The sequence below is a fragment of the Nothobranchius furzeri genome, chromosome 1, assembly GCF_043380555.1.
Source record: "Nothobranchius furzeri strain GRZ-AD chromosome 1, NfurGRZ-RIMD1, whole genome shotgun sequence".
In the NCBI taxonomy this organism is placed as follows: Eukaryota; Metazoa; Chordata; class Actinopteri; order Cyprinodontiformes; family Nothobranchiidae; genus Nothobranchius; species Nothobranchius furzeri.
The window spans coordinates 28,205,458-28,225,457 of record NC_091741.1 but is presented as its reverse complement, the minus strand read 5'-3'; the positions used below and the strand labels follow the sequence as shown (position 1 = coordinate 28,225,457).

The 20,000-nt window shown below is 45.7% G+C and overlaps 2 protein-coding genes across 9 annotated transcripts in view; one reads left to right on the top strand and one right to left on the bottom strand.

The window, feature by feature from the left end:
* Positions 1 to 4,247, top strand: part of pdgfrl (platelet-derived growth factor receptor-like) — a 4,527-nt gene extending 280 nt beyond the window's left edge. Inside the window, exons 2-6 of one of the 2 annotated variants that reach the window (XM_015945244.3) lie at positions 333 to 594; positions 670 to 821; positions 1,089 to 1,382; positions 1,854 to 1,984; positions 3,854 to 4,247. In XM_015945244.3, the coding sequence (XP_015800730.1) occupies positions 333 to 594; positions 670 to 821; positions 1,089 to 1,382; positions 1,854 to 1,984; positions 3,854 to 4,042 (1,028 nt within the window). In that variant the 3' untranslated portion in view covers positions 4,043 to 4,247. Of the gene's footprint in view, positions 1 to 332; positions 595 to 669; positions 822 to 1,085; positions 1,383 to 1,853; positions 1,985 to 3,853 lie in introns of both variants that reach the window. The other variant, XM_015945169.3, reaches the window with a different exon arrangement.
* mtus1a (microtubule associated tumor suppressor 1a) overlaps positions 1,847 to 20,000 on the bottom strand; it is a 65,747-nt gene continuing 47,593 nt past the window's right edge. For 5 of the 7 annotated variants that reach the window (XM_070549515.1, XM_070549458.1, XM_070549407.1 and 2 more), the window contains exons 10-17: positions 19,888 to 19,954; positions 17,723 to 17,931; positions 17,481 to 17,586; positions 17,231 to 17,304; positions 17,053 to 17,148; positions 14,643 to 14,759; positions 14,450 to 14,547; positions 13,914 to 14,365 (exon numbers count right to left, since the gene is read on the bottom strand). In XM_070549515.1, coding sequence (XP_070405616.1) covers positions 14,146 to 14,365; positions 14,450 to 14,547; positions 14,643 to 14,759; positions 17,053 to 17,148; positions 17,231 to 17,304; positions 17,481 to 17,586; positions 17,723 to 17,931; positions 19,888 to 19,954 — 987 coding nt within the window. In that variant the 3' untranslated portion in view covers positions 13,914 to 14,145. Of the gene's footprint in view, positions 1,977 to 13,913; positions 14,366 to 14,449; positions 14,548 to 14,642; positions 14,800 to 17,052; positions 17,149 to 17,230; positions 17,305 to 17,480; positions 17,587 to 17,722; positions 17,932 to 19,887; positions 19,955 to 20,000 lie in introns of those variants that run through there. The other 2 variants (XR_011520139.1, XM_070549496.1) reach the window with 2 other exon arrangements.

Here is a 20,000-nt window from a genome sequence, read left to right as displayed (position 1 = left end):
GCTCAGTGAGAATGGTAGTCTGATTTAATCTCCACTGGCTGCAGGGGAAACAGTGGAAGGGGTTAGATGAACGTTCAAAGGAGAATGGTCCCAAACACTTCTGCAGAAGCTCAGCCGAGCTGAAGGAATGCAACAGCTGGTTCTGATCACAGCTTTTTCTCTGAGTTGGGTTTGATTCTGCACTGAAGGACAAACACTGAATATAGTTGCTTTCTGTGCAGAAACGGAAAGAAAATGTTTGCATTTTGTAAATTTAGATTCAGCATGAAGAATTTCAGCTACCCCGTTTGTTAGTTAAATGACATTCTCTCCACCCTTGTCTGTGTCTGCAGGTTGTTGCCAAGGGGTCAAGAGAAAAAAAGACGTAGAGGAGAGCCGAGGGAGGCGGGTGAGGGTACGGCAGCCTGCCCAGAATGACAGAAAAGGCAAAAGCCAGTCCCTGCTGACGCGGGTGCTGGACAAGGGCCGCTTCCAGCACCTGGCTCAGACCACACTCCTGACTCCTGGGAGGAAGATGGAGCTGCGCTGTAAAGGAAGCAGCATCGGGTGGTCCTACCCATCCAACCTGGACACCTTTAGTGACTCACGCCTCAGGTGCTGCAGAATACCAGCGGCGTGTACATATATAGTTTGCAGATGAGTGTCTGATTATTTGCTTCTTCCTTGCAGCATCAAGCAAAGTGACAAGTACAGTCAGCTGATCCTGACTTCCCCCTCAGCTGCAGACACCGGTTCATACAGCTGCTGGGTCATCGTGTGTGATGGAGCAGAATGCCAGAGGGACCAGGACCGTACCTACACCTCATACATCTACTTCCCAGGTGAACCTCATCGTTACGATGAAACAAAAGCAAATGAGTGTGTTGCCTTTCGCTGAAGACATGAGACGTTTAATGTAGAAAAATGAGCTAAAAGGCGGTCCTGCACTTCTGCTTTGGAAGGAAACTTCCAAAAGAAGCGGTTTTCTGGAGCAGACTGTTGTCGGACCCAGCCGGGCTGAAGGTTTCATGTCAGACTGCACATGAGCTTGTTTGGTTTACGGAGAATTCCCGAACCGTTTGATCCCGCTCACCGTTCTCTCCCAGCAGACAAAGACCATCTCTTCGTCCCGTCTGCCATCCACTTCGAGATCGTGTACCTGCATCCCGACAGGCCTGCCGTCGTCCCCTGTAGGGTGACTGAGCCACGTGCTGAGGTGTCCCTGCACAGAGAGGTCCCACCTGAGGAGATCACTACCAACACAACTCAGGTGACCTATGACCCGACTAGAGGGTTTGTCCTGCAGCAACCCAGACCAGAGCACCAAGGGGTCTTCTACTGCAAGGCTGTGTCCAAGGACACCCCCCAAGTCTCCACCAAGTACCAGCTGTTGTACGTGGAGGGTAAGGACACAGCCGTTACAGTTCGCTCACAAATACACAAACTGTGTAAAAGAGTTCCTCCAGCCTTTCATCATCAGTCAATGAGATTCAAATCCCACCTCGAGAGGTCGTCTGCAGTCACAGATCTTGTTTGTTTGCTTCAAAAAAACTTCTAAAAAGCTCCTTAGAGCTGAGAGGGATTTACCTGAACGCTCCCCAAGTGAGATAGAACCGGTCTAGGTGGTTCTGGTCACAGGTGAATAGGAGGTGGCTTCACGAGGAGAAACGGTTGCAGCGGCTTGTTTCAGGGACCGATCCAGGTGAAAAGAAAAACCTGAGCTGTATCAGCGGGTCGGAGCTGTGAAACAGAAATATAGGAATCAGTCCACAAAACCAGAACTGCTACATCTGCTATATTTAAACATCCACCAAGGATTTTCCTCCACGACCTGGAGTTATGAAAGTGTTTTTCTCCATTTCGTGCTGGCGCAGTTCCCAGCGGGCCTCCGTTTGTGAGCCTCGGAGCCTCCTCAGGGACCCTTGGAGACAACGTCAATGTAACCTGCACCGTGCTGGGAGACCCGGAGGTGGAAGTGAGCTTCAGCTGGTCTTATCCTGGTCAGGTGAGAGAAATAAGATGATTAACGAAAAGAATTAAGAACAGATGAGTGACAAGTCTTTTATTTATGTTTGAGTCTGGTAGCATCCATTACGTAAGAGGAGGCGGATTACATCATTAAGAGAAGGGCAAGAGTCTCCATGGAAACTGATGTGAAAATAAATAAATACAGTTTATCCAATCACCTGCTAGGTGTTTCCTTCTACCCCAAACACCTCATCTATTTCAAAACTCACCAGATTTTTCTGTGGAACAAGCCGTCTATGTCAGCTTGAGGCTGCTTATCAAAATAAATAAAACAGGAAAAACGGTTTTCCTTGCGCACGTTAATGTAGAAGCCCACGAGGAGACCAAACTACATCCCCAGAGGTCGCCTGCAGTTTCCAGACACACGGACTTCAGGGCTTTGGCCTTTGACATGAGTTCAGCTCTAACTAACGGTTAGAAGGGAAAATGGTAGCAACCTAAAGTAGAAACTTTACTACTAAATGTTTGGAACAATAAAGAAAAAAATACAATTATAATTTTAGATATTTTTCAGGAATATTTGTACAAAAATGTTGAAATCTAAAAGCGATTAATTTCTTTGTACCTTATTAACAAACTACTTTTACCATCTGTCATGCTCTCCAGACTGCATGATGTGCATGGTGTATACTGGCTCAAAGTCAAACAATCAAAATGAGCATGAAGCTAAAAGGTGCTGTAAAAGCAGAGAAGAGCTGCGTTAGGTGTGTTGATGCTTGATGGAAATTTAAAGCAAGTGTAGACTAAATCAAAATTGGAACGTGGACTGGATTATTCACTAGTTTAATAGCTGTGTTTCCATTACCGGTACTTCAGGGTAGATTTACAGGAACCTCCCGACATGTGCATGTCTCCACTGGACCGGGCCAGCCGAACGGCCATTTTTAGGAACCTTCTGAGTACCAGACCAGGGGAAGGTACTCCGATCGGCCCGGTGGAGTAGCTGAGCGGAACCTCTGGCTAACTCACGCTGATTGGTTGTAACTCAGTAGGAAATGACATCAGCAGACGATCGCGTTTAAAATCTAACTCCCGAAATCGGAAAACACGGCGTAATTCCCCCACAGCTGTCACTAAACTCCCAACACTGGAAAAAACAGGGAAATTCCCCCAAGACAACTTAATTAACCGGGCTTTGTTGTGTCACAGAGCGCTGTAAAAAACGACACTTCTTCTGGTCATTGAACACCACATTTTACATCATCGATATACTGCGACAGAATAAATACCATTATTGTAATTAATATTACTAGGGATGCAACGATACCACTTTTTTTCCAACCGATACAATACCGATACATGGATACTTCAAACACACACAAAAAATGCTATGAATTGGAATCCAGGTTTATTTTCTTCTCTGCTTTCAACAGGAAAAGACTGTGAGGCAGATAAAAAGTAAAATATATGAATAGAAATGATCACAAAACTAAAATATTAGGTGAACAAAAATGACAAGTTACAGTGAAGCCACTTTCAAGCAACTGCATTAGTATCGGTTAACTTTAACCGATACTGGTATCGTATCGGTATCGGTAACATCATAGTAACATCCCTAAATGTTACTGTGAACACTTATTGTGGCTGATCAGTGACATCACTCACTGCCAACGCAGTCTTGATATGCTGACGTCTGTGCAAAGATTTGAAAGGGCTGAATTTGAATGATGACACAACAGCTGAGAGGACCAGGACGTCCCATCTCCTGGTCAATTTCCCCATCCCAGGAATTACCCTGGAGTTCCGGTAATGGAAACAGAGCTTATGACCCGATATCTAAACATCTGAGAGACAACACACTCACAGCCATGTCGGTAAACGGTGTGTGTTGTTGTGTATGCTGTAGGATCAGCGTCCTGTTCACATCCAGTCATCCTGGAGGCTGGTTACCAGAGGGATGGGCCACACCACCAGGTTGTCTCAGAGCGTCCTGACTCTGGAGGACATCGAGACCATTGATTTTGGAGATTACATCTGTAAAGCGAAGAACCCGTATGGAGAGACCATCGTTGCAACAAAGATAAACTCTGCGTGATCAAACCAAAGATGTGGCTTCTGAGGTGTGTTAGAGCTGTGAACCAGATCTAATCCACAAACTGATTTTGCTCAATTCTAAAATGCAGTGGTGGGCAGTCAGGGCCAGCAAAGCCTTCTCTGCTGGCCTAAACATACTCAAAAGCGTAAATGTATTTTTTTTCCTTTGGTAATTATTTTTAAATAAAAAAAAATGTTTACTGGTCTATTTTCTTTATATCCTATTATATCCACTTGGCTGTGCTGCTTCCAGTGTTAAAATACCAAGGCTGGGTGTTATCCAATCAGATTTAAGCTAGCTTGTGTTTTCAGGCAGATTAGTCTGATCTAGGCCTTCAGAATCAATCGAGAAGCCCACTGTCCGCTGTAAGTGAACGGAGACGATCTAGTTGCGATAGCCAATCAGCTCACGAGTCAGCTTGGCCCGGGCCAGCTAGCTGGCCTCGCGCAAAAGTTGACATGAACGCATCCTGTGATTGAATAAGCAGTAGTTAGAACTTTTCTAGCGGCATGAAGCAAAATATCAAAACTAAACACAGAGATTTGTATCTATAGGCAGCTATCGGTGTGTTTTTGAACACATGATGGCTGAAAGAGGAGAAGAGACGGACTTGGTTGCAGATTTACTTGCCACACCATTTTCAAGACGGACCTTTCAAGAAAAAATGGATCTTGTGAGAACAGGTCGTCTGACTCCAACGCTAGCTGGCTTGTCCCAGCAGGGGAAAGGATTTGTTCGTCATTTTCAGGCAAGCAACTATGAACGGTACCCACGGCTAACAGCTTCAGAGAACCGCTGCAGGTTATTCTGCTGGGAACGCCCGTTGCTCGCATCAGATGGATTTGGTAGCATTAAAGCGCGTTAAAACGTACGCCAGAAACACGACCGGGCAGACATGGTTTTCAGCATCAGCCTCCATGTCCATAGAAAAGGATCCACTCATGGACCTGAAGCGCACAGATGAACTGTACAGAGCCACTGAGGTTTTCCTCAGGAAAGAAAGAAGGATGGATTTTATTTTCTAATGAGCAGGAGAGGAGGAGATCCATGCTGGACATTTATGTTGGTGAGTAGAAACATTTTATTAGTATTTTTTTTAATGTTTGTCATTTTATTTTGTTAATAATCAATAAATGGTAACGAAATAAAATGGCAAAATGAAATAATTCTATGTGTTCTGTTTCTATGCAATTTATATTGTGTATGACGTGGTGTGTGCAGCTGCGCCAACATGTTCAATTGTTTCGCGGTACAATTTTCTCCAAAACAAATGCAAATAATGTGTTTGCTTTACTTATTTATTTTATTGTCTCATCTCGTAAACCCGTCTTTCATTTCTGAGATTTGACGGTATCCGTGGTCAGCTTCCTACTCTCAACTGGGAATGCGAGTTTGATTTTAAAGACTCTGGAAATTATGTGTCTTGACCAGCCACTGGTGTGTGTGTGTGTGTGTGTGTGTGTGTGGTTTCTCCAACTGTGATGTCCTATTGATGGTATTTTAAGGTGTATTAAATTAGATTGGACTGAATAGGAAATCACTGAATGCCCAGGGGTGGAACGCACCGCCCGCCACTGCTAAAATGTAGTTTTTTAAAAATAAAGTTCCTCAAACTTAATGTGGTTTTGTTCTTTGGAAGATCTGCAACTTCAACTTTTTAAAAATTTACTGGTGAGTAATTTATTTTTTATGAAAAACAGAGTTCTGGTATTTCCACTAAAACATCACATGTCATGTGACACCGCTGGTTTTACATGAACTCAGAAAACAGAAACTTTGACATAAGAGCAGAAAAGCAGCCCTTAATATAAATGGGACATTTTTTTTTTGCTGTTTTATGGACGATAAAAAAACACGTTCATGAAATTCTCACAGAAAATGAACTCAACAGCTCTAGTCTTCACATTTAGGTACTTCCAGAATGAGCTGCTTCAGGGCTCAGTTACCTTAAAATGATGAGTGCATTTTCCCTGGCGATAGGGGGCAGTAATTACCTAAATCTTTGCAAGCAAGCAGTATTTTTGTGTTTGAGTAAGACCTTACCAATGGATGGCTTTTAGGGTCAAAATTCCCTAGGAGTGCACCCTTCAGCAAAATGACAAGCACATCAGACTCCCTTTCATAACTGGCAATGAGCAAAGAGGTAAATGTGCTAAACATCGTTTATCAATGGTGAAAGTTTCGTAACGATTTGTTACAAATCATTAAATTCATTTTGTCCTCATGGGCTCCCGTAGAAGGAAACATGGCGTCCAATATGGTGTTGCCCAGAGACTTGGGGTGTTTCTCAATGTCAAGGCCTAGGACACTGTCCTTCCCTGGTCAAAGGAAACAGTTAAATGGAACAGACTTGCATCACGTAACCGCTGCTTCCGCGGCAGTCACGTAACGCCATGTGACACGGGAGATAACGTTATATTTTATACGTATAAGTTTCAATATAAATATCAGAGGTGTGGACTGGAGTCATATGACTTGGACTCGAGTCATTATTTTAAGGACTTCTGACTTGACTTTATAAAATGTATAAAGACTTACGACTTGACTCGGCCTTGAACGCCAATGACTTGCAACTTGAATCGACTTGCATCTGTTGACTTGATGACTTGAGCATATTTGATATTTTAGCACAAAAGTGACGCGACATGGACGAAAATCATGAATCATTCTTCGTTCTGGGTTTGATTTACTGCTGAATGCAGCAGCACTTTGTTTATAATCAGTTTCAGTTGCACTTCCTGCTTGTTTGAGCAAATAAATGAAACTTTAAGAAGCTTTAATTCTGGAATCTACCTATTATCATTGTCATTAAACTGAAGTTGGACAGATTACTTGATTATGACTTGAAAATTCAAAGTGAAGGACTTGGACTTCCACATCATTGACTTTGGACTCGACTTGAGACTTGACTGGAAAGATTTGTGACTCGGACAGGTGGTCATCTAATGTACGCTTGCGAATAAGAATGTCGTCGACATAGATGAGGGTCCCCCGCTCTCGAGCATCGGGGCAGGCTTTGTTCAAGAAGATGTTGAACTCAGCAGGCGAGTTGGAATAACCAAAAGGACACCGGGTGAAGGTGTGCTGTCGGTTGGCAAAGGAGAAGGCAAGTTTGTGTTGGTCCGATTCGTGGACTGGAATCGTCCAAAATCCGGATGCAATGTCAAGTGTGGAAAAGTACTTAGCATCTTTCACTCTTGGAAGATCCTGCTCCAGGCGCGCCATTGGCCACCTAGACAAGGGAACCTGTTTGTTGAGTTGCCGGTAGTCAATGGTTAGTCGCCACTTACCATTAGCCTTCTTTACCGGCCACAACGGAGCCGAGTAGGTGCTGTTGCAGGGTCGAACGATCCCTTTAGCCAAGAGGCTGTCAATGATTTCCTGGACTGGTCCTTGGGATGCCAGGGGAATCTTGTATTGCCGCACAAAAGTCGGCGGGGCATGTGGCAGTGTAGGAATCCTGACTTCATGGATAGTGGTTAGACCACAGTCCAAGGAGTCAAGTGAAAGAAAATCTTTGTACTTTAGCAAATGTTGTCGTAGTTTGTCTCGCTCGACCTCGTTGGTAAGAGCATCCGCTTGGTCTACGACTCTTTCAATCTGGGACAGAACTTCAGGGGGCCTCGCCGGTGGCTTTGAGCGTGGCGGTGAGCCCGCAGTCTCGCCCCCTTCCCGAACACTTACCACTAGACAGTGTGAGTCAGTGCCAGGCGGCGGATTGTACGGTTTAGGCCTTCTCACACATGCACACAGTCCTCTGGACTCGTAGCCGATGAAAGAGTCAAGGCGCTGGAGACAGTCCATACCTATGAGCATGGGCATGGTCATAGTCTCACCGATGTAGACGGGGTGTTTGAAGCTCATGGGCCCTATCGAGACCTGGAGCACAGTCTTCGAAGACAAGATCACTGGAATCCCAAAGAAATCGGTGACAGTTAACGAGCACGGAATGAGTGTGTGTGTGGGGGGTGCAGGCCCTCCTCACTATTCTCGCAGATGCCGTTATAAAAACCTTTGCTCATCATCGTAATGTCTGAACCCGTGTCTATCAAGGCGTCACAGCAATGTCCCTGTTGCACAGTGACCCTTACTGTGGGTCTACCAGTCCCCTCTTGCACGTCCATAGCTGCCAGCAGTATTTTGTCAGCCACGGCGATAGCGGTACCTGAGCCGTCGTCCACGGGTGTGTTCTTTATCATCACCACGGATGGAACGATCGGCGAGATGTAGGTGTTTTCCTGTGAGTCAGAACCTTTCAAAACATCAGCCTGCAGCATCCTCGTCTCATCTGGCGGCTTTTCGGCCAAACACGGAGTCGCTGCCCGTGTCGCCTGAAAATCACGCACAAAATGTTTCGCGTCCTCGACGTCCTGCTGAAGAGTGCAGATCATGTTCCTCATCCCAGTCATCATCGTTAGGAAATCGCTTTTCATCGCAGCCAGAAGTTGTGATGGCAATTGCATTGTTTCCTCTGGGCCCATCTTCCAATTAGTTATGAGTTCTTTAATTTACTAATCTTACCCAGAAACAACTCTTACCTGTAGACTTATTAAAGAATTAGTTACAGGGAAGCTTGGTTTTCGAATGAATTTTCGGGGCAAAACCGTTAAGTAATGCCACAAATATCACTCTCTGTTGACCTGCCCAAGATGGCCAGTCGAGCTACGAGTTGGGTCACTCATAATGGCGGATTGTTGCGCATGCGCTGTCCGTCACTCGGCGTCTAGCCACGTAGCCAAATCCAATTCTTTACACCGGAGCGTTTTAAAGAACTGCCACTAATGCAACCGACTGTACCTAGTACTCGAAGGCGTAGCGGATTTTGAGACGCAGAATTGCTGCGTCGAAACGGCTTGACAGTTTGTCAGTACGCGCCACCGTATGTCTCACCGGGGTGACTAGTTAGCACTTTCGACTAAGCTAGCGATTGCCTGGAGCGACCAGGTCTTAACGGTCCAAACGGACCAGTCCGAGCAACCAAGAGTGCGTGAGCGACGTGGTAATTTCTGGATTTTAGCGTCCTTACTCTGGGTGTGCAGAGGCGCTCTTCCATGTCTAACTTCAGCTATTAGCGAATTAATGCTAGTGGTTGAATGCTAGCGGATTAATGCTAGCGAGTTGACCGGGACGGTAGTCGGGGATCAAGCGGCTACCGGACGGAAGGAACTTCCGACGGGGATATCACGATCTCCGGTTTCACAAACAATTGCACACAGTGTCACAAACACACGCGACAAACAAGAAAACATACAGTATTCAACGTACCAGACAGGAAAACACACCTTCAGTGGTAGGCCTAAAATGGCCGCTATGTGCCACGTCAGCCTTAGAGTGGTTTGATGAAACAGCGCGTCCTGTGGAGGGTGACTAATGTCCAACCCCCCTTTACGTGAAGCAAATGTTTACCACTAGCTGAAAGAGAGAAGTTTGTTTTGTCTAACTCAGACGGCTCAAAGAGTGCAATTATGTCCCAAACTCGACACAAAGTGCTTTAAAACTGTGTAGATATCTGCCCAAGGCTCGCCATTAAATGTAGCGGAATATAATTGGTATATTCTTACACTTTTATTAAGGTTCAGAGATATCACTGATCCAAATCTGGCTGGATCATTAATCTTTGGACCGGGCCCTTAGATCAAAAGAGGTTGTTTTTACCACAGGGAATTTTATTCAAACACCTTGTATTGAATTAGAGACAAGAAGAGAGAGAGATGGGACGTTTAAGAATATTTCTTTTATGATTATTTGAAACAATTACCAGGACTAACTCTCTAATGATGGATGCAGATGGATGTAATGCTGAAGTGTTGGGGTGTGTGTGTGTCAGTTCAGAATCTCCATCTGGTGGAGGCGAGTCTGAGTGCGAGATGTTGTTGCCCTAACTGACCGGTATGGACTTCAGGAGGAAGACATGAGACGCAATCTATGCCGAACTACGTACCGTGCGGAGACCTCCGTGTTAGATCCGGATGCCAGGGTCCTCGGACCCTCCTTGTGCTGGAACTGGTGAAACAGCGTCGGCAGCATGACAAACCAGTCTGAGGATCGCCTCCCGGTACAACGGCAGGTTTCAGCGTCCCGTAGAGACCCCCCTTATTGGGTCATAGAGTTCAGCTTTTATTCTGAAGGAACCGTCGTCTTGTTGATAAAACGACAGAGTTTTCCAGCTTGACAGTTCTCAGCTTAAAAGTAGAAAATACAGCTGGCCAGTCTGTACTTCACTAAAGCCGGGCGTACACTGTGCGACTTTTTCACTCGTAGCACTCAGCTTCAACTCAAACTGTACGACTTCCTCGCAGAGCAGATCTCACGAGTCATGTGCTCACACTGCACGACCCAGTTCTCGCATGCGACCTGACTGCTCACATTGTACGTCTGGTAGCAACACGTCGGCCCTAAAAATATGCTAAAAATAGCAGTTTTTACTCAACACGTCAGACTTTTTTGTCTTGTTTTGCCTGTTGTCCTTCAGGAGTGCTGCAGGAGGACACACAGGGATTTATGGGGGTTGGATGAGGAAAACGAAATAAAGAAAGTAAATCTGTGTTTAGTGATCAGTTTAATTTGACACGAACACGACAAACACGCTTTCTTGACAATCTTTGTGAGTAAAAAAAACGTGTAGAAACAAAAACGAACAGCGTGTGTTATTAGGGAAATAGCGAGCGAGCGGCGTTGATGCAGGGATTGCGCATGCGCCGTGAGCGGTTCTGATACTTTTTGGGTCGCAGCTGCTCGCAGCGCCGCTTCAACAGTGCGATACCCTCACGAGGGACGAGCAAAATATTAAACACGCCAGAAGTCCGTGCGACCTCACGACTGCTGATCGGCAGCTGGTCACGTGGTGTTAATCGCCTCTCGTGACCCCCTGTACACTACACGACCGCTCGGCGCAAAACTCGCCCCGATCTTGTGGATTCTCGCACGAGTGGAAAATTGGCTCAAAAAAGTGAAAAAGTCGCACAGCGTACGCCCGGCTTTAGCGATGATGGACATCAGACGGATTTGAGAGCTGGTTGAACTCACGTTGGAACTACGTTGAAACTTGTGATGGAACTAAGTTAAAATGGCGTTGTTCTGTTTCATTAAGCTTAGATGTTTTTGATTCTTAGCGAATCGGAGTGGACAGATTAACTAAACACCACAGAGCTCTGCCACGCATCAGAGAGGAAGTTCTGATTGGATGAGTGAACAATGTGTCATGTGTTTACCTTATGTGGATCAGGATGTCTAGCTCAGTTAGCCCACGTCCTGTTATTCATTAAACACATAAATCATAACATTGTGATTTCACAGATCAGTCACCTGATTATTATTGACCATCAGTTGTTTTGATTAGCTTTATTAGAAATAAAGTTCTTTGATTAACTAATGAAAAGCGTTCGTCCTTCTTCTGTCTTCTTTGCTGGAATGTAAACATCAGAAGCAAGCGCACGATGCAACTTATGCACACTGTCACTGTGTCAAAGGGCAGCTGTTAAGGGCAGAAATGGCATATTCATAACGCTACACAAAGCAGTGACTTGGTCACACCTCTGGTAAACATATAACAAGCCTTTTACTTTTTAGATTGCGTTCAATTAAATATGTGAGTTTCTACCCGCTAGCCACCGAAGCTGCAACTACTAGCAACTAACCAACCATAGAGAACTTCTTTGGATCTAAATAAAAAAAAACATTTTAAATTAGTTGACTTACATTTAAACTTGAAATTTGGCCCCCTAAAGTAGCTGCCAGCTTCTGATCTGCCATCCTCTTGAAAATACCGCGGTGTATTCTGGGTAATTTTTGACCAAGGCTAGGCTACACCTCCCCTGTATCCTTGCTCAGCTAGCTAACCGGCTAACAAATGGAGAACAGCATGACCATTGGAACACGTCTTGACGGTTCCTGATGACATATCTCCTAGGCAACCGGAGCGGGGCCAAGACATCAAGGCGAGGTTCCTCGGCATTGAGAATCACACTTAGACACACTCATGTATTTTAGACACGATTTAAAGGTCGTGTGTTACAAAGCCTCCAATATTTTTCAACAACTGGGTATCATTTAATTCTTTTTCAACATTTCGATGGATGTTTCCAGAGATTAACGATGAAAACTACACATTTTCTCTTTAAGGAATAAAAGATGCTGCAGGTAGCGCCCACCTCATCCCTGATTGGGCGCTATGAGACAAGGAGCTCAAATATCTGGGAGGTGCTTGCAGTAGAGCTACTGTTTCTCCAGTGCCTTACCCCTTCTTTCCACTGCATGTGAAAGCGCCGCAAAACGACCACAAAATATTTTATGTGGCAAATAGTTGCCGTTAGTGGGTGAGTTCCTTTCCACCAGCAGCTAAGCGTAACATTTTGGACACGCCCCAGAAGCGACGGGACGCCATCATTACGTTTCAAGTCTATTTTTTATGCGCTACACTTCCAAAACACGTCAAACTCCACAGTTTAGATCACACCAGACAGGAAGTCAAACACTAAAGCAGGAAACTTTCAAAATAAAAGTCACATGCATGCCATTTCCTGTTATGACCCCTGTGGGGTGTGTAAAAAGAAATTAGACCAGACCTTCATTTGATACATGCAGCGGTCTTTCTCCTTGCTGTGTGTGGACTTCTTTGTGAAGTTCTCCCGTGATTTTGTGACATCACACGATCAGCTGTGTGGAACACTCTTCCTCCCGTTTCGCGTCTGAATCGCCCCCTCTAATGGGAATGAGCTCACTGGTAAAACGTTGCCATTACGTCACGTGACCACTTTCACAGCTGGTGGAAAGAAGGGGTAAAGGTGTGTTTCTGCGCCAGTTTTCCTTAATGTGCCATAACAGGGACTTTTTGAAATAGCTTGTGTCCGGCTCATTATTCCTGAAACCAAACTGAACAGAAAACGGATGTTTTTGCTCCCGTTTGGATGCCGTAGGGACCTGCATGGCAGCACAAGACAGACCTCGTCCATGCTACACCATGACACGGCTCAGTAAGACCCTTTACACTTACACTTCTGGGTTTTCATGACTCGTAATTTTACGTGTTCTTCAAACTTCTTTCCCAGTTTATGCATCAGATTTGCTTCATAGATTGTTGCAAACACTCATTTGCTGTTGGGATTTACAGAAGAAACCTTCGTTGTTCAGAGCGTTTCTAGTTTCAAATGTACTTCAAACTTGAACTGGAATAATTGTGTTTTGGTGCTGGAATCATGGGTTGGTTCCGTTGCCATGACAGCAACAGGCTGCTGTAAATACCCAAACCAAACATACCTGCATGCTACATTTAAACTGAAAAATGATGCTAGAAAAAACAGCTGTCAGAGATCTGAACGGGTTTAACGGCCAGGCTAATGTGCTCCACATGTGGAATGGGATCTGCAGACACAGAACTCCGCTTGGTCCAATCCCAGATACGTTTACAGATTATCCAGCCATCAGGTTCAGTACAAGACTTTATTAATTGCATATTTCAAACAGGTGCCAACAAATAAGTGACATCACTTCTACACAAAGAAAAGCTGCTTCAGGTAACCTCAGCCAGGAAACCCTGACTGTAGGAGTACTCCTCCAACAGGTGCCTGACCAGACTCGCACACAAAGACTTGGACTGGTCCCTCAGTCATACAATATTAGGGACCAGATGAACATTGAGCTGGTGATCCAAACAATTAAAGCTTTAACAGCCTCTAACAAACCCTAACGTGGGTGTAGAGGACAGAAACGCCAGAATAAGGATGGTTCGGATGTGAAGAAAGAAGGTGCAGAAATTCCTACAACAAAATTCCTGAACCATTCCCACACCCTGAAGTCAGACTTTCCATGGCTCCGTGGAACAGAAACATAACACACAACGAGGCTAAAGCTGCACATGCGTGTAGTGTAGGTGAGCTTCGGTAAAGATGAGCCTCAAACATAAAAGGTCCTGAGATTTCCTCCATTCACCACATCAAAGGCAAACAGCATGGTGGTCTGGCTTCCTAAGTGCTTCTGTGCAAATGTTTGCAGCATCTTTGTACAGAAAATGTCCGTTCATCCAATCCTGGACGAGCCAACGTTGAAACCACCGACAAAAAGATCCTGGCTCCTACTCCAGCTCAGGTCCCTGGAGCCAGGCGCTGTTATCTGGGTGAGACGGGGGGGCTGGAGAAGGAACAGGCAGACTGAAGCTTGAAGAACTGGGAGGGGGCGGTGGAGATGGGGGACATCCTTTGGGGGCTGCTCGGGTCCCCATTATGGAGCTTCCAGAGGAGCTCCTCGTTCTCCATAGACAGGCGCTTGTTCACCTTGGACTCCTTCTGAAGGGACTCCTGCAGCATGGCCTGGTCCTGGGACAGCTGTCTGCAGGACGTCCGCACAGACAAGTCACTTCACATTCATTATCCTCCAATTACCGTAGGTAAAACACAGTTTGAGGGATCTGACCTGGACAGAGCAGCGTGCCGTTCCATACGAGCTTTCAGGTCTTCATTCTCCTGCTGGACTTTTATCAGTCTCTCCTCCAATGTCACGTTTTTATCCGTCTGTTAAACACGTGAAGAAACATCATGTTTACCCCTTCTTCTCCTCGTTCATCCTTAAATATGTTGCTTTCACTGAAATTTGATGGTGTTCTCACCAGTTTCTTGATCTCCACCAGCTTCTTCTCCTGCTGGTGAAGGTGTTTGTTCTTCAGATCCAGAATGACTTTCAGACTTTCTAGCTCCTGCTCCAAATACAGAGTGTGGGAATCCTTCTGCAGGGACAAAACGGGTTCCAGCAAGGTGTTTGAAGGTCTGGTGAGATTTAAGAGTTCATGAATGTGAGCAAAAAGTAATTCCAACCAACAGGGGGCACCAGAGAGCCCCGAAAAGCTGCTGAACCCAAGAGCTGAGCAGGATATGGTGTCAGGTTAATGATGTCTCCGTACCATGACATCAGTAACAGCTGCGTCACACCAAGACTACAACAAGTCATCTAGTAACTCAAACCATCCCAAGATGTTACGGACATATTTATGATAAAGGTGTGAGTGAATTGTTTGGTCCCATGTTTCCCAGAGACTAACTAATGTCAGACATGCAGCTAGAAAATGGTCTGTGTGATGGAGAAAGTTGGGAAACGGCAAAGAGACTCTGCTGTAAAACAGAAATATGCTTTAGAAGAGGAGCTTTGATGATCTCGGCTAGAAGGAGGACCCCAAACGGAATCTGCAGCAAATTGAAGCAGACACCAAATTTAATAAAGTGTGTGTGTGTGTGTGTGTGTGTGTGTGTGTGTGTGTGTCTGCTCTGTCTTCTCCATCCCCAGTGAGTCGTGGAGGATGGCTGCTTATACTGAGCCAGGATTCTCTGGAGGTTTCTTCCTGTTAAAAGGGAGTTTTCCTCTCCACTGTCGCTGCATGCTTGCTTAGTATGAGGATTGCTGTATAGAGCTCCGGAACCCACGTGACTCTGAGTTAGTGGACGCCATTTTGGCATGCAAAAAAGGTAAACAAACACGGATGTAACCATGAACGTGAACGGGATCCGCTTGGATTTTACTTCGTCGGAGTTTACTTCACACTTTAAAACAGAAGAAATCGTTTTATATAGTCAGAAATTAAATAGACTAAACATCTCCGACCCTTACCGTGCCCCTGGGATACTTTTTAAAAACGCCAGAAGCTGTCGGAGCGGACTTCTTACCGGCACAACACCGGACCTGACCGGGGAACCCCTTGGGATTTACCCGGAGGAGCTGGCTCTGGCGGCTAGGGAGAGGGAAGTCACGCTACTGCCCCCGCAACCCGACTCCAGATACGCGGATGAAAATGGATGGATGGACGGACAAATAACAGATTTACACGTAAGTAGTCTCGGTGAGACAGATAATAGCAATCCAAAGTGCTTTTTATGTGTGATCTGACAACTGATCAACCATTGCTTAAAAATGAAATACAGCTTAGCCGGTTAATTGCTGTGATCATAAAACACGTAAACGGCAGCACGCAGAACTCACGAGGCAACGTTTTACGTGATGTTTACTTGTTGCTATGAGTAATAAGACAGAAAAAGCCACGCCAAAATAAGTTTAGGAAGCCCACTAAGAATCGTAACAAAAGCATTTAAAATAAACACCATACACAGTTGAGGAAACGTTGGTTTAAGTACCTGATATGAAGCGGTCGCTGCATAAGTGAAATCCTTTACTCTCGGGATCACACAGCTTCATTTTAGCCCGGTCACTAGCGCGTTTTATTACAATGATCCAACGTTTGCGGCGCTCCGGATCTTGGGGAGTCCTGTAGATGGCTCATTCCTTATGTCGTCCATGTCTGTTCTGCATCCTGGAGCACAACAGGAATCTACCATATTTCCCGTTTGATTGAGTTTTCTGACAATAACAAATAGTCCAGCTGCCGGCTTCTGCCTGCCAATATGGCGCCGTTTCGATTTGAACTGTTGCATGCCGGGAAACGTGACGTCAACTCCCGGAGCTCTATTGTCAGTGACTTGATGCAACTTGCTGGGTTCCTTATATAGGAAACATTATTTCTGATTGGCTTAATGAACTGACCTGGACTGGAATGTTTATTACGTGAAGTGCCTTGAGACGACTCTTGTCGTGATTTGGCGCTTTATAAATAAACTTGAATTGAATAAGTAGGTTCAGATGGAATATTTATTTTGTGATGCATCTCGAGATGAGTCTTGTTGTGGTTTGGCTTTATAAACAACTGTTGTCCTCAGCTAGGTCAAACAAAGCTTGTCAGAGGCAAGATGGACATATGTGTCCAACCCTAACCTGTCCAGCTTCACGCTGATAAGAGTGACTTCTGTCTCACAGTGGACACCAAGTCCACATCGTGTCTGCCCAGACTGAACAGCTGGATCATTTTAACTCTGACTTCTTCCATCCAGGAGCTAACGGCAGAAAAACGAGTTCATTAGAGGAACCGACTCTCCTGTTATGATACTGTTTCGTTGTTTCCACCTTTAACGCTCAGAGGCAAACGCCACAGGAGTCATGAGTTGTTTGAACACTGTCAGCGATAGACCTACAGGTACCTGCGTGTGTTCAGCCAGCTCCTTCCTCCTGTTCTCGTGTGCTGCCAGCTTCTCCATCAGAGCATTATTCTTTACCGTCAGCTCCTCGAGCTCTCTCTGTGGGTGAAAAACAACGGAGGTCACGCTTTAAGAAGCTCTGTGGTTTTAGTAAAGGGTTGTGGGAAAAGGAAAAGCTTACACGCAGAAGAAACTCGGTATCTTTGCAAGTTTTCTCAAAGCGCTGCAGCTCCTGAGTGTGGGCGTTCCTGAGCGCTGAAAGTAGACACGTTTCTGTAAATCTACTGTGGATTTAAGTTTGAGGCAACTTGTCTCACATGACTTACTGATCTAACTAAAGGAACGGGTATTTTGTTGCCATTTCACACCCAGTAAAATAATAATAATAATATTCTAACCTTTTTATGAAAGTTGGACTGCGCTTCTCTCACCTTGCAGGGAGCTGTCATGCTGCTGCTTGACCCTCTGCAGCTGCTCCTCATGGCTGCTCTCGAGTTTCTGCTTCATGGCTTCATGACTGGCTTTCAGCTCCTCCATCTAAAAAGGTAAAAGCAGCACATTTCAAACCAACTAATGGGTGTTCACCACTAGAACACAAGCACTCTGCTGCTGGTTGCTAAGACCTTACACATCAATCACATTTCCACTCAGCAGATCAGGTAAAGAGACGAACCTGCTGCAGCATCAGAGTCCTGCACTCGTCAGCCTCCTCCTGGCAGGCGAGGCGGCTTTTGTCCCACTCAGCCTGGTAGCTGGTCTTCTGTTCCAGCTCAGCCAAGTCCTTCTGGTGCTGCTCCTGCAGCCTCTGGGCTGCATCCTGCAGAGTAGCACGCAGCTCTTCCTTCTCCTTCTCCAGACGCACACATGAGTGGACAGAGCTAGCTGTAGACACACCAGGAGGCAGCAGACAGAAGTAACAGTTTGTAGCCGCTCCAGAATCAGGACGCCTTCAGCCAGGTGTACGACTTCAGTCTCCAAAAGGACTGGAAGCGGTGATAAAGTGGGAGGTGGCTGTGCATTAGACCATCTGCTGCTCAGTTATGTCAGATATGACGAAAAGTGAACATTTTTGATTTACTTCACAGCGATCCCATAAAGATGTGTTTTCTATCAGTGGACCTTTGTCTCATCCTCCATATTAGAACCAAACATAAATAAGAAGTGTTATCTGAGACATCCGCTAACTCAAGAACCCATCGCTAGCTGAGGAAGATCCGAGACGTGAAACCAGTCGGTGCGGTTTTAAGTCGAGCTAGAGCAATGATCGAGCCAATACGGTGGCCAGAATGGCAGCTGGTATATAGATCACACGTTCGTCAGAAAACCGAATGACTCCACCCCGCTAAGGTAAGTGGCAACACGCGCTCTTCGTGTCGACAAGCTTTCAGTTCGCCTATAGCATCGTAAACGGTGAAGGAGTAACCGGCGGGGAGTGAAGCAGGCGGCTGAAGCACAACGACAGAAAAAATGGATGACAACAACGCCGCAGAACAGCTTATTTGGTCCGTACGTTCCTGTTGGATGGTGTTACACGAGTTACATTATATTATACATATTATCACAGGAGCATTTCCGCAGAGAAGTTCGATTCTCTAACCGTCGTGTCAGGGCATCTTAGCTGGATTAGAAGTAGTAACGTTTGGTTCTGCCAGACTATAATCTGGTTTTCTGAAACTGCACATAAACGCACGGACAACCCGGGAGGCCCCGTACCAGAACCTGGACTGATATCCAACACCGACGCTGCTGTGATGACCAAAAATTATTATTTACTGTTATTAGAAATATTCCTTCAGACCTGAAAAGTTTGAAAGTGACCACACCACCTACACCGTTTCTGCTTCAAACACCCCCACAATCCTGTGCTGCATCACATGACCAAACAAATACCACATGGACCACCCCTCCCCGCCCTGAAACACGGATGCAAACAGCAACATGATGTAAACAAATGTAGGTAGTTACCTTCTCCGGGTTCTACTTATCGGACCGGTATGGTAAAAAATGACCACATCAGCCGATTCTGATGATGAACGGACATTTGAGTGTCACCACAAACCGCTGGTACAGAGTCGGGCTGGCTCAGAAAACACACCAACTTTACAGAATTAGTAGAAATCAAGCTTCAGTGTGTGCAGCTACACCAAAAACCCAGTCTGCAATAGTAAATGTTACTGGTGAGACTGGACTGGAACAGAACTGGTCTGGAGAGCAGCACCAGAGTCACCCTGACAAAGAAAAAACTGTAATGTTTAAAATGATGACGCTCTCCTATTGGCTGTGGGCAGATTTCTCAGACGTTGGTAACGAGAACCAGACACACGCTGATGGGGGAGGAGCCTCATGTGACCTCTGGAGTTTACAAAACCTAATTAAAATGTCGTTGTGAGGTCAGCGTTGGCCGGGCGGAGGAGAAGAATGTGTTTGAGAGCAAATATAACAGCACTCGGCATATAAGAGAAGTCATGTGGGAGTCCCGAGGCTGTGGCGGGGGGTGGAGCTAAACCACCACGGGAAGATTAAAGCAGCAGTGTGGACAGCACTTAGACTGGACGTCAAACACTGGTCACAGTCGCCCAGGCTCTGTTCTCCAGACCTCAGGTGGGGTGACATTCCATCAGTGGGAGTAGACACAAGACTGAGGTCAGAGGTCAAACCACAAGTCTCTGGGTAATCAGTCCACATCACTATAATCAACAGCTGGTAAAATGAAACTTTGCACACGAGAATCTAATTTACAGCAAAGGACAAATGGCTGCTGTGGAGGGAAAGCACTCGTTCCACTTAGCAGAAACAACAACCAGATCAACTTTTCCCAGAGACAAAGCAACAGCTTACCCAGCTCCTCCTGAAGGCTGGCCTGCTCCTCATACAACTCTCTGCACTGCCTGGTGGCTTCATCTGTCTGCAGAGACAACATTTATCTGGTCAACTTGTGGAAAATCATCATT